Source organism: Lonchura striata, chromosome 2 (assembly GCF_050655825.1).
Source record: "Lonchura striata isolate lonStrDom1 chromosome 2, ASM5065582v1, whole genome shotgun sequence".
NCBI lineage: Eukaryota > Metazoa > Chordata > Aves > Passeriformes > Estrildidae > Lonchura > Lonchura striata.
In genome coordinates, this window is record NC_140704.1 from 136888566 (window position 1) to 136915973 (window position 27408).

The window sequence follows — 27408 nt, forward strand, 5'->3', positions numbered from 1 at the left end:
GCGGGAAGGTGCGGCCGCCCCGCCCGCCAGACGCCACATCCTGCAGGTGCCGCGGGGCGGCCATCGCGGAGGGGCCGCCGCCGGTGAGTGCGGCGGACAGCGGGCCGGGCCCCGTCCCGTCTCGCCCCGGGGAGCAGCGACTCCAGCCTGGAGCGCTGCCGCGGGCTGGCCCCGGGAGGCGGGCCCGGTGAGGGGGCGGCGGGGGCGCGGCCCGGGCGTGGCGGGGATGCGGCGAGCCCGGGGCCGGGGCCGGCCGCGCTGCCGAGCCCGCGGGCGCCGCTTCCCAGGGCGGGGCTGGGAGCGGGCGGTGGAGCGGCGGCGGCTCCGGGCCCGGGCGGGAGCGGGGCCGGAGAGGGGCCGGGGCTCCCGGGCCGGCCGGAGCCGCTCTCCCCTGGGGCCGGCCGGGAGGCCGGGCTCCGCCTTCGGACGGGTGGTCGCGGCCGGGGCGTTTCTGCTGTTCACTTCGCTGTCCCGTCTTTGCACGTACAGGCTCGAAGAAGGGATTTAGTAAAGTCGCGCTCAGCTGAAATGGGGCAATAGCTAAAGCAGCTCTGAGGAGTCTGATTGTGTGCCTTACTGCCTTGCGCTGGAGCTAGCAGAGGAAGATGCAAGCTTTTATCCTCGTGCAACGCCGGTCTAACTACTGAACAGAGCGATGTGCTGAAGTTGGAGATCCTGACAAAATGGGAGCACTTGTGTTCTTTGCGACCTGCAGTTTACTTCTAGCTCTGGTGCAAGGGCACAGCTTATTCACATGTGAGCCAATTACTATTTCCAGATGTTCAGGAATGCCTTACAATATGACTTTTTTCCCAAACCTCATGGGACACTATGATCAGGACACGGCCGCTCGCAAAATGGACGTAAGTTTCTCACCCCTCCAGCCCCGCAGTATGTAACAAATTTGTCATTAAGAAATTATTCGGGATACCTGTTGTACTGAATGACAAGACTGATAGTGTTTAGTGAGTGGATGTGTCTTCAGAGTGTTCTAGAGCTCCTTGTAAAGCACTATGAAAAGGAGCTACCGACTTCCTCCCTCCACCCTGTCTTGGATCCTGTATTAGAGTGGAAGAGGAATGGGTGTAGCACAGCAATGTGGCTATTCAGAGCATTTTGGCAGAGCTGATCACATATAGCTCAGGCACCTTAGTGTTATGCAGAACAATTGTTGAAATTCTCAGGGGAAATAGTTTATGATATCCTGGCCTGCCTGAACTCTGTACAAAAATCATATTTAGAAGATGCTCTTTGCTCCTCTCTCACCTTACATCTACTAAGGAGAATCACGTGAAGTTATTCTTAGCCCTATTTCCATTTGGCTTTTGCATTCTGTCGTCTTCTGTGTACTGAAACTTCTCACTGAAAGAGCAACTTTACTCTTTTAAACTGAAAAGAAGCACTTTTCTTACCTGAACTGACTGTAAGTGTGGCTCCCCTGGGAATATGCCACGTTGTGGAAAGGCTTTGCCCATAGCAATACCTGTAAAGGGTGAGTTCCTCTCTGGGTGAGAGGCTTGTAAAACAAGTTTTAAACCTGTTTTAATAATGGCTTTTCAGTGGTAAGAGAAGGGGGAAAATCTTAGTACAGGTCTTGAAAAGCCCAATGTCTTGTGCTATGCAGAGAGTGAAACAGAAGTGAGGTGAATATTAAGTTTCTGTTTAAAAAAAATTTTATGTGGTGTTGGAGGTACTGCTACTAAAATATTATTTGCATACTGTTTACTGAGCTTGCAGGAGGAGCTTGGTTCAGTTGCTGAAACATGTTTTGAGTGTTGCTTGGAATAATGACGATTCCCTGTTTGGTTGCCAGTTGCCAGCCTGGAAAAGCACAGGCTTTGGTCTCATATTGGCTTTGTCAGCCCGATGTAGATGTGTGGGAAATTCTGGCATTAAATATTAAGCCATCTGTATGCAAGCAACTGAATTTGGCTGCAGATCTCTGACAAATTGAGGGCTTTTTGGTTGGAAGGCAGGTTGTAGGCTTCGGCTGTGAGCTGTGCAGTGCTTCTCTAGCCATCACTTTTCAGGAATGCTTTCTGCAGTGTCTGCCACTTTATCTCCTCTGGTACTCTGCTGCTTCTGACTTGGTGTGTGTTAACTGCAGCCGTTGAGCTAGCACTTGTCAGTGTTTGTGCCTTCCAGCCATGCTGCTGTTAGGGCAGAGAGACCACAGAGCCATTTTTATTAGGTTGCTATTGACTGACTTTTCTCAGCTGTCAGTAACTTGTGCCTAGTGCATGTGTGGAGGGACTTCCTCCTGGAAAGTATTCATGGCTTGCCTTACATAGAACTATCTACCTTCTTGTATATCTATTTCATTAAAAATTGTGTGGTAGTGAGAAGTTTTGTTGTTTTCCTCTTTTTCCATCCTGTCACCATTATAATCTGACTACTAGTGTTGGATTACTACTTGGCCAACTGGCTGGATGGCTGCAGGGAACAACAGTGCCTATTAGGATTTAATTTGCCTACCCTTTTTGATTTCCTTCCTGGTCTCCTGTCATTCCCACTGCCTGGCCTCTAATTTGATATTCCTAACCACTGTGCTGCTGTGCAGACATTTCTGAACTGCCTCTTGAGTGGTGGTCTGCCTGCCTTTATTGTGGTCCAGCAGCGATGATGGATTACTTGGTCAAAGTAAGACAGCTGCTTTACAGGTGAAAGGGTCTTTGCTCCCATTCTGTATGAAGTTCATGTTGAATCAACTGCTAGCGGTTAGATTTGGAGTTAATATGGTAAAAGCTTACCAGGGTTCATTGCTGGGCCTTTTTTCTGAGAGGGACCAGTGTCACATATTTTGATGCCATTCTTCATGTCATTCAGTAACAGCGCCAGTTTGTCCATAGTTCATTGCAACAGAGAACTGTCCCAGGATTGTCAAAGGGTTCTGCTTTTCAGGGCACTTAGTGTTGCAGCAGGGGAGGAAGAGTCTCTCATTTCTGCAATAGTGTTTCATTTCAGCTTGCAGCCATAACGAGGCAATGGATTAGGAGGTGGAGGTGACTTCTCTTGATTTTTTTTTTTTTGTAGTTTTCTGTCCCAACTTCATTCATACCAAAGAAAGAATTTTAATGGCATGTTTTCAGTCTATAGAAGTGCTTTATTTTGATTCTCAGTAGGAATGCTTAAAGGCGTTCTTTTTTAATTCTGTCTTGCTGTTCCCCCTCCCCCTGCCTGTTCTCAAAATTGGGCATGAGATTTATGTCTTTGCATGTAAGGTCTCACAGGGTTTTGAGGTTGAGGCCTGCAGTATTTTGCTCCCTGTATCATAACTGCCTTTGAGTAAGATGCTTGATCATGCAATCCTAAGGAACAAGGTAGAGACTTCTTATAGAATTTTTTTTTTCTTTTGTGCAGAGACAGCCCTAATGTTAATCCAATTTTATGTTTTTATACCCTCTAAGACTCCTTGGGGAGTATTTACTCCCGAAAAGGACCAAGATTTGTCAAGGGGGCAAGTCTCACCTCAAGGTGAAGTTCACTCTCCAAAACAGTGGTAATTCACAATGCTGCACTCTGAAGGCTCTACAGGTGTGTTCTGCTGTAAGGGAGTGTTGTATAGCCAGAAGAGCTGTGCTGGGAATGCTTCAAATTGGTATTTCTGGATGGTGTCTTCATAGCAATCCTCCAGAAGAGGATGATGTGGAGCTGCTGTCTCAGGTGGTGGTTGTCTTCCAGTAAAGCAGCTGATACATGGTCTTAAAATTCTGCCTCATGTATCAGCTGTTCATAATGATGTGCTATAAACCAGAACACTGAAGCACTAAAGCAGGAGGATGACTAACTCAGTCCTAGGGCCTCTGTTATGGATGCTCTGCCTAGTGAGGATAGTCCCTCTGGGATCTTTTTTTATCCAATAAAAAATATGTAATTTCCAGTTGCTCCCTCCATTCACATATTTATTTATTTAGTTTAATTTTGATCTTTCAACTTGACAGACTGAGTTTTGGCTTCTTGAGTTTTACTTTATATTTGGATTCGTTTTGTTTACACAACAAATGGTGGCTTTAGGAAAGTAAAACAACATGGTTTTGTGGTGTGAAGTTTTGTGTATGTTTGCTAAACAGCTGCATAACTGTGGAATCTGATTATTTGCAGATGACTACAATCTCTGTATCTCAAAGCAGTTTATCAGTAACTGTTCTCGTTATTACTAGTTCACATTGGGAGGTGGAAGATCTAGGGTTTGTCTGATGAGGAGAGTAAGTGGACGTAACAGAAGGTTTGGTTCATTGCAGCTGTACTTAACTAGGTGTAACTCCCCCTCGTGGTCATCCACAAAAACAAGTCACTTCTAATTCCAAAGTAATTCCTACTTTAGCTATCTTGGAATAGATTGTCAGCTGAAGGCAGTATTCCATCAAGGCAGAGAGTTACTGTGTTGTAACTTACATTCATATCTCTTAATCTGTTCTGCTGCAGTTCTGGAATGTGTCCACAGGAGACAAACCCTTAAGACTTCCTGATGTGGGCAAGATCCAGGTCTGTAGAAGTACAAAGGCTTGCCAGTGAGCTTTTAGAGTAGACTGTAGAACACACTGGAAAATGTTGCACAGAGAACAATTAAGTACCTCAGAGAATGAAAAAATGATTCAGTAGTGAGTTTTCCATTCACTTCTGAGTTCATGGCTATGTGCCAGAATATGTGTGTGCGTGTCTGTGGAGGGTTAAGTGCAGCTGGCTGCAGCAGTGGCAGAAATTGTGTGAGAACTGGGATCAGTTTAAACAAAGCCATTTACAGGGGGTTAAAAAGCACCTTCAAAAGTTTAATGCTGAAGCTGTACAAGTTAAAACTTGCAATGTAATGGTTTCATTTGCTTCCACTAAATCCAAATTTACAGTTAATTCAGTATAACAGTACTTATAAAAGACTGCAAACCTGATGAATGCAAGCTGAAATTGGTAAGTGTGTGTGTGTTTATACACAGGGAGGAACTCCCTCCACTGTAGGCTGGGAGTTTTGGGGAAATAAGTCATGTTTTGTGTAAAAGCTACTACTGAGATGGTCTGCAAAGTAGCACAGGTGTGAATTTACTTAATCTCTAGAGACAGCTGTCTTTGCTTCTCACTTGTACTCTACATGAACAATGTAATGTATAAATCACTAGTACTTAAAACTTGAAGCTTAAATCTCAGCATCTTTTAGGAAAATAGTCAATATTCTTGATCTGGTTGGAGTTATGTTTTGTCCGTGGTGCTGCCTCAGACCCTAAAGTGGAGAAATGTGTGCAGAAGTGTGGACATTAACCCAATGGAACAAACACAAAGGAGTCTTTAATTCATATATTGTTTGTAACATTTTTGTTGTCTCTTTACCGTTGTACTGAAGAGCAGGGAAGGCTTTTGTAAAAAGTGGTGAATTTAGAACATCATGTGTTACTGTTTACAAACTAAGGTAACTTTTCTAGGTTTTCAGAATGTAGTGGATGTCACAAAAAATTGTGGTGATGAAACAGCTAAATTGAAGCTTGTTAAATGGAAGTTGGCAGATGCCAAAATATTTTTTATACATACTTCATATGGATCAAAAGAAATACAAGGCAGTGCAACTGACTTCTTTGCTGGTTGTGTCCAGAAATATGGAATAGTTGGACATGAGTAATTCTTTTGAGCATCACCATGGAAGTTGCAGAAAAGCATTAACTGAGGGTTTGAAAACATGTGAATTATCTGTATAATTTTGTAAAAGAACATAAAAATTTGGGATGTGTGTTCATTTGTTGTTCTCTTGCTTTTAGGTATTCCAAAGAAACACACGTCATGTTTAGTTCTTAGAGTGCTGCTTATAGCAACATTCATAAACCATTTTTGCTGATTCCTATGGGTACAGTAAATTACAGCCACTGAAAAAATGTTTATCTGTAGTACTGAGGTCCTTCAAGTGTGATTGACCTGTGCAGATTGACTGAAAGGAGACAGGTGAATGTGTGTAATGCCATTACCCTGCCTCTAAGCCTATCAGTCATCTGCAAAATCTGCTGCTGCTTTCTCTGAGCAGCAGGACTTGCCCACTTGATAATGTGAATAGCACTGCCTTGCTTTTGTTCTGCAAGGATGTTTTTCAGAATGTACGGGGGTCCAAACTACGGCATGCTTGGAAAAAAGATGGTGGCTGGAGTACTTGGAGATGGTGTTTACAGTGTGATTCCAACAGACTCCTCTTTATCCATCTTCAGAAGCTATGTCTACACTAGCAAGTAATTTGGTGTTACAGGAGTGAATCACTAGGTGAAGTTGTCAGCACACTTCTTACCTGTCTGCTGCCTGAGACAGAGGAGTTCTACCCTGGGTAAGATTTTGGCCAGTCTCACTGCACATGAGATCTGAAGCTGACCTATAGAAGGCTGTCTTCAGATCTTGCAGATCTTTGTGAACAACACACTTCTGAAAAATACCATGGTATCTTGTTGTTTGTCTTCTGCAGATGTCTGTCTCTTCTGCAGTGCCCTGGTTAATGTTCAAGTGTAGCTGCAAGCTGTTGGTGGTTCCTTAGTCCTGCTGTGCAGCCTTGTCTCCAATTCCCTCTTCTCCATGCTCACATCTGCAATTACTGGCTAAATCAAGGCAGTGATGCCACCACAAAATTTACTGCCTTTTTCTCTCTCTCAGTATTGACTGTTGATTCACTAACCCTTAGGGGCAAACATGGCTCCTTTTACACATGGTTGCCTTTTTGTGTCTTTTCTGTGTATTTGTGTGCATCTGTGATTGCTGTAACACATTGGTAATTTGCCTGCCAGAATAAAATATGCATGTGTCTGCCCTCTTCTTCTGAGCTGTGTAGTGTAGATGAGTGGAGTTTTGCTTGATTTTTGTGTAGCTACTGGAAGAGATGTACAGGGGTGTGTAAGTAGCTGCTGTAGATGGGTGGAGAGAGGCCTGGATGATCAGTCTTTGTAAGGACTGTAAGGATGTCCTCTTACTGAAGATACCTCTCTTCTAGACAAGAACTATCTGGGAGGGAAAAAAAAATCCACCTTTCCTGTACTTAAACTTCTGGTAGATCAAGTTATTTCGGGGAATAACCACATCCTTCCAAGTTTGGCTCATGCTGTATTCCCCAGAGGGCTTGCATAACCAGATTTCTTTTGACTCAGTTGCTACAGCCACAAAACACTTAGTGGCCAAACTCTCCACGCAGTTGTCCTGCATACAAAATTAAAAGGATTGCTTTTCTGGAGAGAGACTGTACCTATCCAGCCTCATGGTGACCTAGCAATACCTGTTTGCTAGGATGCCATGTCCCAGCTGCATACTCTTTCACATGAGCTAATGCTCTTGCAAGGGGGGTACAAGGTGCACCAGTCTAAGAATCCAGTTGGGTGGTGGATCTTGCTGGGGATTATTCACAGAGCTACAAACAGAACATTAAATGTCAAAGGCTAACATGGCCCACAAATCATAACGTGACAGCGAGAAAGAAAAGGTGGCCTTGAGATTTTAGAACAGGAGAAACAGAGAGGATAATACGGGGAATGTCTGTGCAGCTCACCAAGATGGGTGCTGTGGGCTCACAATGAGGAAACAGTGTCTAATGCAGGCATTCAAAACTGGGGAGTGTCTCAAAGTATGACCAACTGGAAATAGTGAAAGCAGAAGACAGAGGGGGTAATGACTGCAGATGCTGAGGTAGGTGGCTGCAGCTTCATGGGATTCAGCTTGGTCAAGTGACTTGTGCATGCCTGACTGACATCTACATCATAACAAAGTTAGATTTTTTTTAAGACTACTAAAGTTTTAATTTAAAACTGCTTAAAATGCATGAAGAAGACAATAAAGAAACAGTGCAGGTTTACTACTCTGGTAACTTGGGTGGTGCTGTTATGCTACAGTGTCTCCACACTCACAGAGAGAGGGGGAAGCAGAAATCTGGATGACTTTTGGAACCAGAACAGTAATGACTTTTACTGGAATTTCATAGAATTGGGGGGCTTTTTAAAGATAAGGCCGTCTATCAACATTATTACAGGTAATCTTTACATTAAATGCTGCGCAAAAAGTTTAGCAATAAATCCACATACTCGTGTAACACATGGCAAGTACAAGGAGAATTTAAGATTGAGATTCTTTTGCTACCACAGTCCAGATGTAATGAAGCTCTGTCTAGACTTCAGATGTCTGAGGGCTTGCAGTATACCTTCGTTCAGTTAATTTATAGTCTGTCTTTTATGCTGTCTAGTTTACACAAAACCTAAACCAGATACAATGTACAACTGAAAATCTTAGTAAAAATAGTTCAGTTCTGTAACACTTGGGAAAAAGCTCTCATGTTAAGGACTGTAAATTGCAGAAGCTGGAATATCTATAATTTAGGTCAAGCTATAATTTAGGTTAGAACAAAAATGCAGTGGATTTTGGTCATAAGCTATTTTCAAAAGTATTTTAAGTACTTGTACTTTAGTTTGTTTCAGATAGTGAGATGTAGTATTCCTGTTTATATTGTTTGTAACCTTTGCTATAGTTTAAAAATATAGGTATATATGTATTTTTATTTGCATGTGAAAATACTTAAAGAGACTATATGGAGTTACTACAGGAAAAAAATTCTGTTGCTAGAACCCTGCATGGGCCATTCCCTTGACTTGGACTTGGTCCTAGTGAGTGCCTTTCAACTCAAAATATCTTGCGGCTCTGTATTGTTAATACAAAAACCATTCAGAGTGTATAAAAGTAAGAAAGCAGAATAGCCTGCTTTATCCTTCTGTGTCTGTGCCAACTTATAGTGTCAATGGCAACCTTACTGCCAAGGTGTGATATTGGAGTAGTTTTTTGGAGTTTGTTCTACCTTTTTTCTTGACAGTGTATGAGTGCCTTGCTGTCCTATTGACCTTGGAAAACATTCCCCAATGTGCTTTATCCTTACCCTGGTAGGATTTTTTGATTAATATTCCCATAACCTTTGAGCACCTAATATGAAAGTTCAGACCAGAATATATATGCAGACACGTATGTGTGTGTGTCTATATATATGTATGTATATATATATATGTATGTATGTATGTGCATTGCATGTGTAGGGGGAATGATGGTGAAGAGCTTGCAGGCAGACTCGTTCTTGTTGCAGCTACATTGAACATTCTGCTGCTGAGTGATTGCACAGCCCGGCTTCTGAACTCTTGCCTGGATGGGTGATGAAGATCAGTCCTGCCAAGCCTGCCCCCATGGGCACCTGGCTGCCTGCTGGCCAGTCCCTGGGCACTTCACAGCACAAGGGATTTTAGGATCAGCTGCCAGCCTTTGCCTCTAAACACTGATCTCCAGGCGCTGAGCAGCAGGCAGCTCCTGGCCCGTATGGCTGTGGGAGGAGCACTGCTGGGCACAGTCCAGCTTATCAGCCACTGCACGCTGGGCTGGCCCCAGGCTTTGTTCACAGCCCTTTGACAGTCTAAATGCATGCGTTGCCTTTGCTGTTTGCGTTGAAGGACAAAAATAAGCTTATATCTTTTCAAACATCTTTCACTGCACAACAGCATCATTTGTCCCATTGCTTGTTTACTACCCTTTTCTTTCTCTGCACCACCCCTACCCTCTACCAGCTCTTTGAACTTCCGATTTTCCTGGGGTAGGAAACTTAAACTATTGTCTTTTAAACTACAGAGGAACCCACTTTGTATTCTTACAAAATAATTAATTCTTATCTATGTAAATTTTAAAAATGTTTGAAAAGCTTTTAGATTAAACACAACTTCATGTACTTTTATTGTGGAAGCTGCAGAACATAATGCTGTTTTTTTAAATCAGTTTATTAAACGAGAAATCAAATTAGTGTATGTTTGATGGTTTTCTTTTTACTACTTTCAAATCAAGATACACTAATAATGCATAATAAACTTACAAGTATTCAGGTTTATAATATATGTATCTTATATACATTTATAGCTAAAATATAAATGGTGACTTTTAGTCCTGAAAAGCTTTTGTTGGTTTACCCATGTAATTTTAACTGAATTGAGAAAATACAGATTACAACTGATATTTGCTGCTGGCAGCAATAGTTGATTATTACCCACAGCTCAGGTAGAGACGTGGTGTATGTGGACTCTCAAGTGAGCTCATACTGTGTTTCTTTCTGGTTTAAAGGATGGTTGACATTGCACTAATGTTTCTGGGCATTCTCATGTTCCTTTTTTGCAGTTCGGCTGTTAAATAGCAGCTTTTAGCAGACATGTAGCAACAAGACACTGACACTTAAACTGCCTCAGCTTCCTGCAAAATCGCTACGTACGAAATTAAGTGTATTTAACTTGCCTTTGATCTAAATTCATCAATGTAACTTCCAATGGGAAAAATCTAGTCTTTTCTCAACCTTGCTTTGAATCTATTGAACTTGTACATTTCATACTTCATTTAGCTTAATGTGTTGGGACATTTATTTATCATGACTTATTTAATTGTACATGAACTAGAAGTCGGAGGCTCATGGCAGCTGATTCACTATGGCCATCAGCAAATTGCCAGCCTGTCTAGGAATTGTATGAAGGCATTAATCTCTCTGGGTGTAATGCTAATCTTGTTTGCATCCAGTCGAGAATAACTCCATTGTAACAATAGTGTAGGATTAAATCAGCCATGCCATACTTGCTCCACTGTTTTTAATTGAAACCGATTATCATTGTAAAAGTGGCTAAAGATACTGTGAATATTGTTAGTGTAGCTCGGTGAGTATGAAGAGTAATTACTGTCTCCTCCTCTGAGATACTTTATGTGCACTGTGATTGACAGTAACTATATTTCCTGACTGTCAGGTCTGAACACTTACATGTTTATAAATATATCTGGTTTAGGGTTTGAGGCTATACTTCAGTTCTGTAGTGACTGGATAGCATGTTTGTTTGTATGGTACTGTAAATTATTAACAGTTAATTTTTAATGATTACTCATGAAGGCAAGGGAGTTGGTGATCCTTCTGGGTCCCTTCCAATTTGAGATACTCTGTGACTCTAATCATTCATTATTTAGGTAGGTGTTATTTCCTGTAAAGCAGATCCATAGTTACATGAATAGCAATGTGTATCTTTAATATAGGTAGGACTCTGAGGTACACAGTGTAGTACAACTGTAGAAATACAGATTTAAGCCTGCCTTTGCCTCAGTGGCTGAAATACAGGGTTCTGTAAGCGGCAAGTTGTAGTGTTGTTGCTTTAGTCACAAGATATGTATCAAAGAGGTGACATGGCTTAACACTGAGACAGTTGGTGTCTGTCATTGTTCAACTCAGTTAACCTCAGTGTTAACTAGATTAATGAAACCAAATGCTTTCACATGGTAGGTAGAGCCCAGTGGGTTAGGAGAGCAGGTTGTTACTGACTTAAGTATCTGACTCAAGTGGCTGAATAAAGGCTCAAGTCCTTTGTGCTTCTCAGCAATTCAAGGTATTTCCTGTTTCTTACAATAAAGGTTTGCCATAGATGATTGTAACAAAGGCCTTGATATTTCAGTCCACTGTTTTCTATGTCATGAAAGTGTCTATGTGACACTAATCAGCAGAGTACAGGAGAGTATTTTCACTTACTTGTTTTGGCATATACTGGTAGTTACCACATATCAGCACCCCAGAGACTGATCATCTCTAGTAATGCTTCTCTCTAGGATCAGACTGAGGTGAAGTATAACAGATCATTTGAAATGTCTGCATGGAACAATGAACTTGTTTCTCTTGTGTCTTGGAGTTGTAAGCCTGCTAAGCACAAAACAGAGAAGCATAGGTTGCAATTTACTTGTTGGCAAAGCACATTTAAGAACATGTTTGCACTTAGACATTTTTTGTGCGATTTGCACCATTTGTTTTCACTTGTCTCTGTTGTGTTATTGTTTGTAGAACCACACCATAACTGAATTTATGAGGTAGCTTATCTTTGCTGCTAGAGAAAATATAACACAGACACACCTTGTAAGGAATCTAGGACTTAATGAGGTGTTCATGTTTGTTAGTGGAAAGTTTGCATCCCACAATCCTTGGTTCTTCACTGATAGTGCCTGAGGCAGTGCCCCTCTTGCTGGTACAGGCTACCTTATCGTTGACTTTACAGCTGCTATTAGTTTGTTGGTTTGGTTTTTTTTAAGGATTGTTACTGTATTCTAGCTTGCCTTCTATTTACTGAGTTTTGTTTCCCATTGTCAAGAAGAAGAGAATTTATATTTAGAACTTGCATTGGTTGTGTGAGCTCCCTTTATGTTTATTCAAGAGTGTGGTTTCACTCTATTTTTAACATTCTCATCACCCAGTGTGCAAATTTTCATCTCTTCTTCGTATGACAGGGCAGTGGTGCTAATGCTTGAAATGCCAAGTATCTTGGTTTCCTGGAAGAGTGAATTTTGTTTGTTCATGCCACATGCAGACCCTGAGCTTCCTGAAGAAAGGAGGATTGTGGTATAAGATTGTGAGTTTAATCCCAGACTTGCATGCTTAGGACACCAGTGTGTGCATGCAACTTACACAGCTGACCTCTTGAGTAAAATGTGTTTTGTGGTTGGGACATCCATGGCTCAGATAAAGTGCCCTTGAAGGAACTGAAATCTCATACTGTAAGTGAGCTTGTGATCTTGGCTTTACTTTTTGATTCCAGATTATGAAGCTGGAGGAGAAAATACTTCGGTTTTGGTAAGATTTTGCTTTTATGGTCCATCAGGAAATGCAGATATGCTATTTTCAGTGAGCAGACTTTTCTATTTTGGCTAGCTGGAAGTGAAGCCCACATTTAAGATACCTCATTGTTAGCAGAGTTCCAGGCACAATTTGCTAATATTTCTGATATTCTTAAATGGTAAAAGTAGGCAGTTGCTGAAAATAAATCTGTTTTTTACAAATCCCATTTGTGTATGCCTGAGGCAAAGTTTTATATTTTATAGGGTTTTTTTTTTGGTTGAGAAAACTCATTGGCTGTAAAATCTATTAAGAGTTTTTTGAGGGACACCATACTTAGGTTGAAAAGGATAATTCAGATGGTATACTATATATACTCCAATTTAAAAAAAAAATGGTCACAGCCTATATTTTTTTAAGAAACTCTGCTGGTAACCAATTGGAGGCTTTGTTTTCCAATGCCTGCCTAAAGAACAAGAAGAAAAATATGTATAAATAAATAGATAAATGTTTTTTCCCAATAAGAGGTATTAAATCCTGAGCTGATAGTTTCATGCTATACCAAATAAAGCACTACAGTGGTTCCCCTTAGTTCTTGTACTGAGATCTCTTATAACAAACTAAATCATAAATGGATCTAGAAGAGGGATAGATACTAAATTTGCTGAGAAAACAAAGTGGGGTGAAAGAATTGTAGAGAAATCATGTGCTAGAAGCAACTGGACAATAAAATGGTCGGTGTGATTTAGGGTAGGGAAATTTAGGGCAGAGTAATAACTTTGGGGGAAAATAACCCCCAGAGTAATAAATATGGGAGAAGAGTAACATCCACTATCTGTACAAGTGGGTGGACACAGTTTTTTACCAGTTACTGTCATTTAGAAAGTCTCTGTTGTCACTGGAAATGTGATGTCAGTTTTCAAATTTAGTCAAGGCAAATAGAAGGCAAAATATATTATGAAAGGAGCAGAAACCAAAATTTAAAGCATTACTATACTAATATATAAATATAAAAATTATAGCAGGAAGACAGAATGACATGTAAAAAGTATAATGCAATCTGCTACCTGTTTGTCAAAACACACATTAGGCTGCAAAACCAGGAGTTACAATAAACAGGTAAAATGCAGTATTTTCTCACCAATGTCTGCTTAAATTATGCAGGACAACTTAACTGCTGTAGTATTTTACAAGGGGTTTAAACTTAAATGATTGAAAAAGGGATAAGATGCATTTTAGGAAGAAAGGTTTGTCACTGTCTTCTCAACACAGTAGTTGTGTTACAATGTGCAGCTTGTTTCCTAAACCCTTGCTAGTAGGAAAATGGAAGAGATGTCAGCTTGTTTTATTACAGCTCCCTTGCTACCAGCCAGGGTGGAATGAGGTGTCCAGCTGAATGGTCTGACTCGTGGGGTCAGCTTGTGTTTTCAGAACATCAAATTTGTTGCTCTTGTGCTCATACTTTCAGGTGTCAGAAGGTAAATATTTTTAGCAAGCTGAAAGAAATAAAAGAAATATTGTAAGGACAATTACTCTTGGCGACCAAGTCCTTGGAATGCTACTCTGATAACATTATAGGCTAAACGTAGCCTTCTTCCAAAATATTTGTATTTTTCAATTTATCTGTTATGGTGAGTTTGCATTTAAATAAGATATACTCTTTAAATGAGTGCTTATACAATGACAACATAGTTTAGTAAAACTCTTGTAAACATTTTAGTTTTGCTTGTCATTTGTTATCTGCCTCTAATATACAATATCATTATACATATTGTGATTCTTGTGCTATTTTAGCTTTTTGTAGCTTCATATGACAGTAACTAACAGAGTGGTAGAGGTTGGTTTTATGTCCTGACTTTCTTCTTCTCTTCTTCTTTATGCTAATTTTCTGTATCAAAGGCTTAAAATATGTAACCTTATTATCTATATTGGAAAATGCTATTTAAAAATTGTCGAGTTGCTTATAAAAATACTTGGTAAATATCTCTGTAGGTAAACTCAGTTTCATTGATATGAATACTGATATTTTAAAAAATATTTTCTAGATAAGATTGATGAAAAAGTTTTTGCCTGGTAGTCCAAAACTTGCTCTAGAGAATTAATTTTACTTGTTATTGAATGAGATTAACTGTGGGTGACAAAGAGGAAGAATTAAGAACATCATGACAAATTCTGCAAGACAATGTCAAAAATAAACTCGATTTCTGTAACAATTGAATATGACTACCCAGGCTGTTTTGTTTATCCTAAGTTCCAGGAAGAACAGAGCAAATATAAATTAACAATTGAGAAGAAAAGAAGCATCATAATTAGGCAAAGGGAATTTAATTAATGTAAGGTAACCTTCTGACTACTTTTTTCATCTGAAGCTGCGCAGCCTTCAGGCAATAGTCCATCTTATGGAACTGGAACACAGTATACCAGAACTACATTTCTGTGCTTGTCACAAGGTGTCCTTGTCACAAGATCACTCAAATCTTGGGTTCCAGCCAAGGCAGCTCAAGAGGAGCTGTTCAGAGAGGCGATCAAAGTAATGTGTGCCTGTTGTAATGGCATGTGCAGATGCAGCACACAGCTGGAGTGCTCTGAAGGGTACAGCCAACAGTTTTTTGGTTTATCATAAAGCACTTGTATGTTATTCTTGCTCTGCCTTATCTTCTTCCTTCCTCCCCACACATTCCTGTATTTTTTACCAAGGTTCTTTAAGGACTTTTAGATATTCCATTTTGTAAGGGAAATTTATGTAGCAATGTCTTTTCTTTTAAATTGCATATTCAGCAGTAAGATTTGCTTCTTGGGTAAGGAGATATGGATAGATAGATATGAGATACTTAAAAGCTGAAAAAAAGTAAAGCTACTATTCTGGACTCAGAATCTAATCTTTCCTTTTACAGCCATTGGTTGAATATTTGAGAGACATAGATATTGATGGCAAATAATTAAATAAAATTCTTACTAAATAAAAATCTTACTAAAAGCTTGGCCTACTTTGAAAATTGCATGCATTATCCCTGTTTAACATCACACATAACATTTGCACACACATTAGTATTTTGGGCAAAATAATTTGCCCTAACAATAAAGATGAGAAAATGTAGAACAGAAAGGCTGATTTTTTTTTTTTTTTTTTTTTTTTTTTTTTTTTTTTTTTTTTAAGTCTGAGAGTGAATAAGCAATTGAATACATTGAGCAGAAAAAGTTAAACTTCATTCTATGAATTCTCTAATAAGAGCAGTCATCAGTTACTCACTGCCTGGCACTTGGTAATCCAGACAAAGAAATTCTCAATGTTGAGAGAGATTTGAAATGAGATGTTTAAAAATGAGAAATAATGTTTGAACCTCATTAACAACAACAAAAAAAAAAAAAAAAATTCCCGAATTTCTTTAGTGTGAGAGATGGGTACATCACACCACTTAGGACTGAAAATGTAATCTAACAGGAACAGACACACCTTAGAAATCCCCAGGGCATTTGTTTAGAAGCTGACTGGTGTACAAAGAAACTCAATGTTTTACTTTATTTTTAAATATCTTGGGTATTCATAATACCTTTCAGATTTCTAATGTTGCCAGATAGGAAAAATGAGGTTTGGATAGCCAGAGGTTGGCTAGATCCTGAGACAAGGGCTGGGCTGGAAGTGCCAGTGGAGCCTCTTGCCACTCAGGCCAGCGGGTTTTGCTTTTTCAGAACTGCTGAACAAACAAACAAACTGCTGTATCTTTTCAAACCTATATAGGATTAAATGCAAGCCCTAGTGATGAAAGTTAGTTTTGATGCTTTGAATTATCTTTTAAAAATTGCTAACCAAAACCTTTTTTTCCCCTGTAGCCTTTCCTTATTCTTATGAATCTTCACTGTTCACCAGACGTCCACACATTTCTGTGCAGAGCCTTTGTCCCAGCCTGCCTAGATCAGATTCACGTGATTCACCCGTGTCGAAGCCTCTGTGAGAAAGTGTATTCTGACTGTAAGCAGTTGATGGACACTTTTGGAATTGCATGGCCTGAAGAGCTGGAATGTACCAGGTATTTTTCATACTGACTGGTGGTGGGAGTGGCATTTTCATGTTTGACCCAGACTGAGTTGAAAATCTGAGGCGGAGTGTTAAAATCACCTCGCAGTAACTTCCTTAGTATGCTGACCCTGCAGTGCTTATGCACAGGACCATTTCTTTATTAAAACTTTTTTGTTACTCAAATGATCACCTGCATTTTCTGCCTATGATGTTTTTTGCAACAAAGTTCTGCAGCAATTCTTTTCAATAATCAGATCCCTGATAGAGGTAACTTTTGTACTATACATTTCTAAAAGTTTAAAATATTATATGTTACAACATATAATAGACAGCCACCCCAACATAATGTTACAACATAGATTTTGCTTTGGTTTCTGATCTCCAAACTAGGGATGATCATGCTTACTTTATTAGGGATTTTAGAAGTAACTGCTTATAAGAAATATAAAATATTCTATATTTCATCGGACCCTGAACATTAAATAGTAGAAACCTTATCTTGCTCCTAACTGTTTAAATGTGCCAAACTACTCTAATGTTGCTTTACCTTTACTGCCTGCCAAAACTCTCTTTTTTGAAATGTCACCTTTCCTCAAAGGTGTTTGTGTCTGTTTTAGATAGAGGGCAGTTAATACTTCATTCGGGGAAGAGATGTCTACATATTTTAAACGAAACCCCTGGAAGTACTCCAGTACAATATTTTTGAGATTATGGCCTCCAACTGTGGATATTTATAAATTATTAAGGTCATATTTCTTTTGTTTGTTAACACACATCAGGTCAAGAGGTACAGGAAAGGAGCAGAGACTGGAAACTCAATTTTTCTACCCCACATACAGTTGCTAGTCTGTGATGGGGCTGAGGGAGAGCTGGGACAGTTGTCCTGTGGATTACTTCTGGTAGAAATCAATATTGGAGTCGATGTGACAAGTGGCATTAATGCCATTTTCCATAGTTCTGTAGAAAAATAGAAGTGTGTGGAGTTTTAACACAAGAAGGCATTAACTTCTCCCATCTTTTGTGGGGTTGTATACAGCAATAGTGCCCCTCAGCCAGCAGATATCTTCAAGGATTGTTTTGAAAAAAATAGGACAATTACAAATGAATCCAATTATACAAGATATCTTTAAAATTACATTTTAAATCAAATTATGTTTTTTGCAGGATTTAGTGCAGCTTTACATTACTTTACTACCATTAACATTTACTGAAAATGAGCTTTTCCAGTTCATATGTGAAGAGATACCTCCCTGGTAGCCAATACTGAAAAGTCTGTGTTCATGTTCTGAGAAACCCAGGATGTTCTTAGAGCAGCAGAGATCCAGCTGCTGCAGCCCATGGAAGAGGAGCTGGTGTGAGCATGGGGCAGTAACTGGAATACTGAGGTTCACAATTCTGTGTTCTTACAGATGAACATGAAGCTAATTAAGAAAATGAGTGAGTGAAATTCACTCTGTTTCCACATGTACTGCTCCAGCCTGTGCTTAATGAGAGAATCTGCCACAGAATCAATTTTCTTAACAATTGGTCTGGGTTTAGTTGGACAGTATGATAGTGCATGCTAAAAACTAAAGGAGTTTTTAGCTGGAGCTGAGCTTGGATACTGAATTGAGAGACTCTTGTAATAGTGTTTGACAAAGAATATTGAGGTAACAGAATTTTACTTTAAAAGCTAGAGTGTGAAACTTGTTCCTTTTAATGGACATTTAAACTTGGAATGCATATAACCATAAATCCCATTTTGAGTAAATGCTTACCTGCTTGAGTTATATAATCTCATTTGAAGATACATCCAACACTGCAAATATGGTATTATCCATATAAAAAAATCACATCTTATGTCCAGTTAAACCCTGGAGCAATTGAGTCTTGAGCAGTTTTTAAATTAACATCACAGAGCTAAAAATCTGCCAGAATACTAAAAATCTTGACAGTGCTTGGATTTTCTACTTAGATTCTTTTTTTAGTTAGGTTGTTTATTGTTGATAATGAAATAGCAGTACAACACAAAAAAGTCTAATAATCATATACTAGTCATCAAGTATGATGTCAGTCTTCTTCCTTAATTGAAAGCTTGTATTTTCACAAGATTTTTTGCTGTCATAAACAAAAGTCTGTTATCAAAAATTAAAATATATATATATATGCTGTAAATATTTTATGTATATATGTAAAAGTTTAGTGTAATCTTAAAGTGTAGAATGATTGTAATTTGAGTAGTGTTTCATAAACTATAAAACAACAGCTAAAGAGCAGAGCAACAGTTAAATAAATGCAATTGAAATCTTCTGAAATGAAGATAGTTGAAGTTTGGTTTTTGTAATGCCATCTGATTTTTTTTCATATGATTTCACATTTACATAATCTATAAAATTTAACAGTGCTTAGGATTAGATTTTTCTCATAAATCTAAGAAGTGATTCTGATGCCTTATCAAGGCTGACCTAGAACAGAGGCTTGATGGAGTTAAGCAGGTATTTATTAGAAGGCCTCACTAGATACACCTTGGGCAGTACAATAGCCCAACCAGGGCTACACCCAAGAAGAACCCAAAATGATCACAAAATGGATGATTGGTCACAGGGTTCCTCACTTTTATGAGTTCTGGTCCATTTGCATATTGGAGTTAATTGTCCAGTTATAGCTTTAGGTTGTGAAGTCCCATCCTTCTTGTTTTTCTCTCTTCAGTGCACCATTGTTTATGCTCTTGGGTCTGAAATTTGGGTGGTTGTCTTTGGTTCCAAGCTAGGAAACAAAGTGTTTTGTCTAGCTGCTCTGTGAAGAGAGCTTACCATCCCCTAATATGAAGCTCAGAACTAAACACTAAAACAGTACAGAATTGGAAAAATATAAAAGCTAAAACCTAAGGCATCAATTCTAGTTGAGAATGAGGGCTATTGAGATATTTCCTCTTCTCTTTACTTATTCAGATTAATCAATTGTGATGAGACTGCTCCTGCCACAGCTGCTGTAACCACAAACGTACATGGAACTCAGAAGACCCCAAGCCAGATCCGAAGGGATTATGGATTCTGGTGTCCCCGACACCTACACACTACCAATGGACAAGGCTACAAGTTTCTAGGAATTGATCAGTGTGCACCCCCATGTCCCAATATGTACTTCAAAAATTATGAATTGGATGTGGCAAAAAGCTTCATTGGAATAGTTTCAATCTTCTGTCTTTGTGCTACACTTTTCACATTCCTAACTTTTCTGATTGATGTTAAAAGGTTTAGATACCCAGAGAGACCAATCATATATTATTCTGTCTGTTACAGCATAGTGTCTCTAATGTACTTTATTGGATTTTTACTTGGGAACAGAACTGCCTGTAATGAGGCAGATGATAAGTTAGAAATTGGTGAAACGGTTGTTCTTGGCTCCCAAAACAAAGCCTGTACTGTCCTTTTCATGGTTTTGTACTTTTTCACTATGGCAGGAACTATATGGTGGGTGATTCTGACGATCACTTGGTTCCTTGCAGCGGGAAGAAAATGGAGCTGTGAAGCTATTGCCCAAAAGGCCATGTGGTTCCATGCAGTTGCCTGGGGAATACCTGGTTTTCTAACCATTATGCTCCTTGCAATGAACAAAGTGGAAGGGGACAATATCAGTGGAGTTTGTTTTGTGGGTCTCTATGACCTGGACGCCTCTTTGTACTTTGTGCTTTTGCCGCTGTGCCTTTGTGTCTTTTTCGGTCTGTCCCTCCTTTTAGCCGGCATCATTTCCCTAAACCACGTGCGGCAGGTCATTCAGCACGATGGCAGGAACCAGGAGAAGCTCAAGAAGTTCATGATCCGAATTGGAGTTTTTAGTGGTTTGTACCTGGTGCCACTTGTAGCACTTCTTGGGTGTTACGTTTATGAACTGGTGAACCGGAAGATCTGGGAAACTACTTGGGTGTTTGACCACTGTGACCAGTACCATATTCCTTGCCCTTATCAGGTAAGTAATGTTTTCTTTTATAAATAATACTGTAAAGTTAATTAGCAAAAACCCTTATGCATATCTACCATGCAATGAGTAAATTATCTGTATGTTAAGTAATCACTACAAAAACATGGAGTGTATTAGTTCCTCTTTAAGTCAAAAACAATGGAATGTTATTTTAGCTTTGAAAATTTTAATCTAATTGGAAGCATTCAGCAATTCCAACTATTATATATATATTCTAACAGAATATATAGCATTTTTTGATCTTTGAACTTAATGTTACAAATTATGATGGTGGAGGTTTGGTTGTTCTTTATGATACTTGCTTCTAAAAGTATTTGCTTAGTACTTTGGTACCAAGCTCAGTATCAAAGTCTATATCAGTTGAAGCTGAAATAGTGATTCTTAAAAATTTTGACTAAATTGGATTTTAAATGCTGCTTATAACCACAGATTTAGAATCACTGTTTTCTTTTTTTTTTTTCTTTAAAGTGTAGAAGTGTAAACCACTTGAAATGGCAGAAGTAATTTCCTATATATTTTTTTCCACAATAGCAGTTGATTTTCAGAACTGCAAAGAAATCTTTATTAAAAATCCAACAACAACAACAAAAAAAAAGGCAAATAGAAGAAAAAAACCTCAGCTTAATATTGTGGAGGTGGTTGTGTTTAACATTTGCCTATTAAAATGCAACTTCCTTGGAAAGACTTTTAAATTAAATCTGCCTGTGTTTAGTGGATTAAGTCTGCTCCAGTTGCAGGGAGTTTCATATACTTTCAAGTATTACTTCTTTCCATTTAAGAACAAATACATAAAAAGACAACATCACTAAGAAATGCAAGTGTCTTGTGTCATCTTCCATTTCATTATGCTTCCCATTTATGTTTTTGCTACAATAAGCTATCATTAAAAGTGAGGAATTATGGAATGATCAGGATTGACCTTTTTTCATTCTTAAACATCATTTTGTATCCTCTGTATTGAAGTGTAGGCTGAGAGTAGCGCACCTAAAAGACAGCTTGGTTATTTTGACTTCTAATACTGTTTCTTAACAAGTGTATTTTGACTTCAGTGGGTTTTATTCTGAGCTCTGTATTCTAAATGCTTCAGAATATACAAGTTTGAAAACAAGACTTTTATGATTTAAAAGTAATCAATAAATTTGTTTTGTAGTGCTTAAATGTAACAGCTTGGCATAATAACACAGACCATGTATTTTTAACCTTTAATTAACCCATTGGAATGAAGAAATATCAACATTAAATATTACACAAAGATCTACTTTATGGGCTCTATCCCTATGATAGTGCGTGCTAATTGTGGAATAGCTCAAAGTGGTGTGCTTGGCCTTGGCTTACCTGAGCTGGCTTGTAGACTTTTGTTACATTTTCCAGATGAAAACCAAATAAAAACAAACTGAAGCAGCTAAGGTTACCTGGCTAACAAAAATAGTGACTGTCATAGATGGGTATGGCAGATAAGACAGATGGCATAAATTACATTTGCAGCATGAGAGCTGAAGATGATGATCTCTCACTGAGTTAAATGTCTCGGCTCCTATGATACAGCTCTGCAAATAGGTGGATTAATTTTGCAATAAACAGAAAGCTACTGTGTAATTCCCTGCAGCTCCTTGAAGATGCTGTCTAATCAGATTTACTCCCAACTAATCCTTCCAGTACCTAAAGGGAGTCTACAAGAAAGAGGAAGAGAGAGTTTTTACAAGGGCATGTAGTGACAGGACAAGGGGGAATAGCTTTGAACTGAAAAGAGAGTTTAGATTAGGAAGATATTAGGAAGAAATACTTTACTTTGAAGGTGGAGAGGCACTGAAATGGGTTTGCCAGAGAAGTTATGGATGCCTCATCCCTGAAATGTTCAAGGCCAGGCTGGATGGGGCTTTGATCAACCTGGTGTAGTGGGAGGTGTCCCTGCCTGTGACAGCTGGGGTGGAAGCTGATGATCTTTAAGGTCCCTTCCAACCCAAACCATTCTGTGATTCTGTGATCCACTTGCTGTTTCTTTTAAGTTGAAGGGATAAATCTTTCACACTTATCTCTGGAGAGTATTTTTACTAATACGATTATCCCAAAGTTACCTTTCCTTTCAATTTAAAAGAAAAACAGTTCCTTCTGACAGATCTCTTCTATGTGTATATTCAGCTGAACCACGTCTGACTTGTCTGTACATGTCTGATGTTTGGCCACAGTACAAGCCTCAACAAAGAGCAACAGTCATAAGGAGAAAGTCTCATTTAAGAAATCTGTTTTCTTAATTTTAAAAAATATATCAATATTTTCTTCTTTGCATTTATCTTCTAGGCAAAGGCACTAGCAAGACCAGAAATATTTTTGTTTCTGATGAAATATTTGCTAACATTAATTGTTGGCATATCTCCAGTGTTCTGGGTGGGAAGTAAAAAGACCTGTTCTGAATGGGCCAATTTCTTCAACAGAAACCGCAAAAGAGAGTAAGAATTTTTTTTTCTCTGTTATTTAAAGTGTATACTTAACTTTGGCTTTCAGACATGTTTTTTCATATATAGCTCAGGTAATCAAACTGTTGTTCTCAGACTGTAAATGCTGCTTTGGGCATCAACAGAATTCCATTGGAATCTGGGGAAATTTTAAATATGCAGTGACTTTTTAACAACAGTCTCAAGAAGACAGAAAATATTTTCCTCTGCTGATTTCTCTTTTGTAGAGCAGAAGGTATGTTGCTGTGTTTAGCATTGGCTAATACATCTCTGGTTCACAGTCAGAAGAGGAAAGATAATTTCAGCCATCAGTTGCGGGTTTTTTGTGTGTTGTAACTACTTCATTTTACACAGTACTTAGTACTATGTTTACTGTCATGCAATAATAATATCCTCTTTTTTCCTCTGCCAGGCTTGTCTTCTTTTAAAATTAATATTCATTGAACCTTCCTTACTATCACTTTTATTGTGTTAATCTAGTGTTCCTTTTTTTTTTTTATTAAACAGAAGAATTCAGTTTAATTACCTAATTTAAGCAAATGGGTACCTATGAATTTAAACAGCTTATAAATTTTGTCTCCATTTCTCATAGTTGTTGGTTTTTTCAATTATTTTTTTATGATTTGATTATTTTTTTTTTCAGATTATCTGTTACTTATAAATGATATTGTGGTTTTACATAATTTTGTTTCTTTGGATTTCCCAAGGCAGTAGTCTCTAAGCTCTTTTTATTTTACATCTACATTTCTCAGTGGTGAATTTATAGCTTCCGTTCCCTCTCCCCTTTTCTTCCATTTCCTGTATAATTTTTTCTTGTGTTTCAGATGTTAATTGCTTTCAGCTACAAGGATTTAAAAATAATGAAGTAATTTTTACAATGCTTATATTTTTTCATTTGGAGGAGGTTGACTCTATATAAAGTTGGTAATGCAGCTGCTTATGAGCTAATTCTTATTTTCTTTCTAGTAGATCATTAATTCATTGTAGTGACTGGACCAATTTGCAGAAGTAAGAAATGTAGAAATCTGCTTTATTTATTGGTTCCACAGACAGTTACTTTGGAGCCATTATGATTTTTCCTCCTCTTCTCACATACGATTTTTTCCCTGTTCATTAACATCCAGCTCAGATTGCATCACTAGTTGCTATTCTTTCAAGGTTTTGTGTACTACTCTTTATTATATTAGCTAAGGTTATCCTCTTTGTTCAGTGATGTGCTTGTACTCTCTTCCAGTCCAATCAGTGAGAGCCGAAGAGTGCTGCAAGAATCATGCGAATTTTTCTTGAGGCACAATTCCAAAGTTAAACATAAGAAGAAGCACTACAAGTCAACTTCACACAGACTGAAAGTCATTTCAAAGTCAATGGGGACCAGTACAGGTGGCACAACAAATCATGGAACTTCTGCAGTAGCAATCACTAATCATGATTACTTGAGCCAAGAAAATGTGGCAGAAATTAAAAGCTCTCCAGAGACATCTGAGAAGGAGATGGAGGCAGACGGAGCATCTGCCCGAAGAGCGGAGGAAGGTGGAAACGGTGGAGATCAAATGTTACCCAGTGCTAAACTGACCGTGGATCAGCTGGAAAGGAGAAACAAAGCAGACAGCACCTGCCATATGAATACTTTGGCTGAGAGTATTAAGAGAGTAGGTGAAGGAAGGTAAGGCTCCTGAACTCAGTATTTTCTTCATTTCTATGTATTGCTGGTTTTGTTAGTGTTCTTTTTCTTCTCTCTGAGGAATCAGGGTACTCTCAGGATGCAACTGGCCTTCAGTAGCTGTCAAGAGAATTTGCAGGCTGTGGCTGTGTATGTTTAGTGTATGGACTATTTTGTATTTTTGTAGGATTCTTCTTTTTAAGCATTGTGTGCTGGAGCTTCAGCTTGTAGGATATTCTTGCCTTGCTGAACAGTGACCCTCAAAAAACCTGTGTCTGCACTGCAATCACTTTGAGATGTGATGGGTCTGAAAAAGAACAATGGTGACTGTAGGCTTGGAAAAGCGTGCAGAACTGTACTGCATTCTTTTGAAATGAATACAGCTGAACATATATTATGCTTTCACTATTCAATTTTTTTTCAGTGTAATGTAATTAAACTGTGCTTAAAATTTACTGTCTGTTTTATTTTTCATTACTTACAGAATAACTCCTAAAAATGATTTTAGTGAATCTCCTTCACTACAAAGGAGCTGTTCCCAAATACCTGTCATCTCACAGTCACCTTCTGTATCACTGCTTGTCTACTCAGCTTCAGACACCAGAAGAGAGTTGGATTCAGGAACCAGTTCTAATCCTTGAAAGATTGAAAATTAATATGAACATCTGCATTACATAAAACTGAAAGATTGAGAATTTGTGTGAGCATTTGCATTGTATAAAACTGACATGAGTTCTTTGTTACACTGGAAATTATGGATATTCTGTGCCTTATTAAAAAACACATATATCCTGCTTTGCACTTAAAAAATGTATGTTTTGTTGTGGGGACAGCTAGCAATAATGTACTGTATTTAATCCTGTCCAGGACTAATTGAAATTGAAGTTCTGTAGGATATGGCAATAATGTAAGAAAAGGATGAGATATAAATATTATTCCTTATATAAAGAACACTTTGTAATGAATAGCATTAAAATAATGCTTCAAAAGCACTGTTACTTCTCAAGGTATAAAATTCTGTCTGCCTCTTCAATATTTTTCAAACTTGTTAATTTTTTTCTGTTTTTTACTGTCTCTTAAACAACAGTATCACTTTAATAGGTGATGCAGAAATCTATAAAAACTCTCTAAATTGTGTATCATTCTGTACCAATTATAGCACTGGTTTTTGGTAGCTTGTACACTGAATATGAAAGGGAATCTGAAATTATAGCAGTTTATTTTGTACATAAAAATGAATTTTGTAAATAAGTGACTGCATAAGGTCAACCTTTAGAACTACTGTTTTGTTTTGTATTGTACAAACTTGAGAAAGTTCCTGTGCTTCCCTTAGGGTGTTGCTGGAGCCAGCAGTTGGTGATCAGCCAACATGACACAGTTCTGAGAAAAGCAGGTTGGACCTTTATCCATAGCATGCACTGATATTTGGGGTGAGACGGGTCGTGCCGCAGGGATGATGCTGAAGGTGCAGCACTGTCTCAGAAAAATGCCTCTTGGAGCCTCTCCTGGCGTGGTGTTCCAGGGCATGGTTGGTGCCAGAGGGAACATCTCAGACTCCTGGGCTTAGTGGGCACAGCCTGACGTGCAGGCTTTGGGCTTTTGTCCTGAGCTGCAGCGACAGCTCGTCTCCTGCTGTTTCTATGTGAGTAACTTAATTTTTTTTTTAATGCTATAAAGAAATATCTTGCAGATAACTGCTGCAAATAACTGGTGAGTTATTAATGTGCAGGCTTCTTTAACAATCTACTCAGGAGACAGCCTTAGTACTTTTCCTCCAAAGCCTAATTTTCTACAAAATCTAATTTTCTGTTATGCTACAGCAATATATTTTCTCTAAATCCAAAAGGCCTTAATACATATAGCCTTTCTTATGCTAGGCAGTTTTCAGGAGCAAGTACTGCTGATGTGGTAACAATTTCATTGTCTGACTTCATTTGAGTCAAGATTTTTTTAAGAGCCAATGGGATTTATTACTTGAGATAATTTTGAGAGAGATTTTGCTGTTTTTTAAGCCTGAATGTCAGTGCATTTTGTAAAACTGTCTAGCATCTTGCATTTGACCACTAATAAGAATATGTCTCAATGTTATGGTATTGTGCAGAGAATTTGCTGTCTCTTGGGGCAGCATTCATGGTGATGCACTGAACAATGAAAGGTGCATGGCTCAAAGGACATGTAAATCCTGGAACAACAGGAACTAGTGTTCTGATAAACCAAAGTTATTTGTTTTATCCATCATGCATTAAAAATGAAATTTCTTTACCTTCATATTACAGTACCTGCATTTTAGTATTTGTAATTTATTGCCTTCAATTTATTGCCTTCTTTTAGAACTTTCCTATTAAAAGTACACAGAATTCTTGCTACTGAGTGGACAGTAAGAAAGATATGAAAAACCTCCTGTGAAAAGGTGCAGTAAATACCCTTCATTTTTCTAGTTCTGTTTGTAACCCAGGTAACTTTATACACATGTTCAGTAGTTTTGTTATTACTGTATTTGTTAGTAATAAAATATGCTGTTGTATAGCAAGAGCTTCTGAGTGGATATTTCTCAGTAACCAGATGTGGCATGTTTGTTGCTCTACCCACTACTGTATTATTTTGCACCTAAAACACAAGTATTTTTTAGTAGGGCTGTGTGAGTTAGTACGTATTGCAATGTTTTTATTTCTCCTGTGTGAGAAACTCAGAACAATGCTGGGAATTGTTCACATGAATGCAGACTTATGAA

The 27408-nt window shown here is 38.6% G+C and overlaps 2 protein-coding genes across 3 annotated transcripts in view; both read left to right on the plus strand.

The window, feature by feature from the left end:
- BAALC (BAALC binder of MAP3K1 and KLF4) overlaps positions 1 to 16442 on the plus strand; it is a 54732-nt gene extending 38290 nt beyond the window's left edge. The window contains exon 4 of the mRNA XM_085573937.1: positions 16418 to 16442. The gene's annotated coding sequence lies outside the window, so the exon portion shown is untranslated. The remainder of the gene's footprint in view (positions 1 to 16417) is intronic.
- Positions 1 to 27207, plus strand: FZD6 (frizzled class receptor 6). 2 transcript variants are annotated; one of them, XM_021546411.4, is made up of 7 exons: positions 1 to 83; positions 490 to 863; positions 16418 to 16614; positions 19535 to 20552; positions 22863 to 23011; positions 24252 to 24680; positions 25162 to 27207. In XM_021546411.4, exons 2-7 carry the CDS (start codon positions 684 to 686, stop codon positions 25316 to 25318), a joined length of 2130 nt encoding a protein of 709 aa, XP_021402086.2. In that variant the 5' UTR covers positions 1 to 83; positions 490 to 683; the 3' UTR covers positions 25319 to 27207. The 2 variants fall into 2 exon arrangements, with proteins under 2 accessions (XP_021402086.2, XP_085430056.1); XM_085573930.1 differs by lacking the exon at positions 1 to 83 and having other exon boundaries at positions 366 to 863.
- Positions 27208 to 27408: the final 201 nt, after the last annotated feature.

What these genes read in the sequence shown, in the direction of transcription:
- FZD6 (XM_021546411.4), top strand. Translation starts at nt 684, where the DNA reads ATGGGAGCACTTGTGTTCTTTGCGACCTGCAGTTTACTTCTAGCTCTG. An exon ending in CGGCCGCTCGCAAAATGGAC is followed by an intron (nt 864 to 16,417) that starts GTAAGTTTCTCA and finishes TTTCCCCTGTAG; the next exon opens with CCTTTCCTTATTCTTATGAA. An exon ending in GAAGAGCTGGAATGTACCAG is followed by an intron (nt 16,615 to 19,534) that starts GTATTTTTCATA and finishes TTACTTATTCAG; the next exon opens with ATTAATCAATTGTGATGAGA.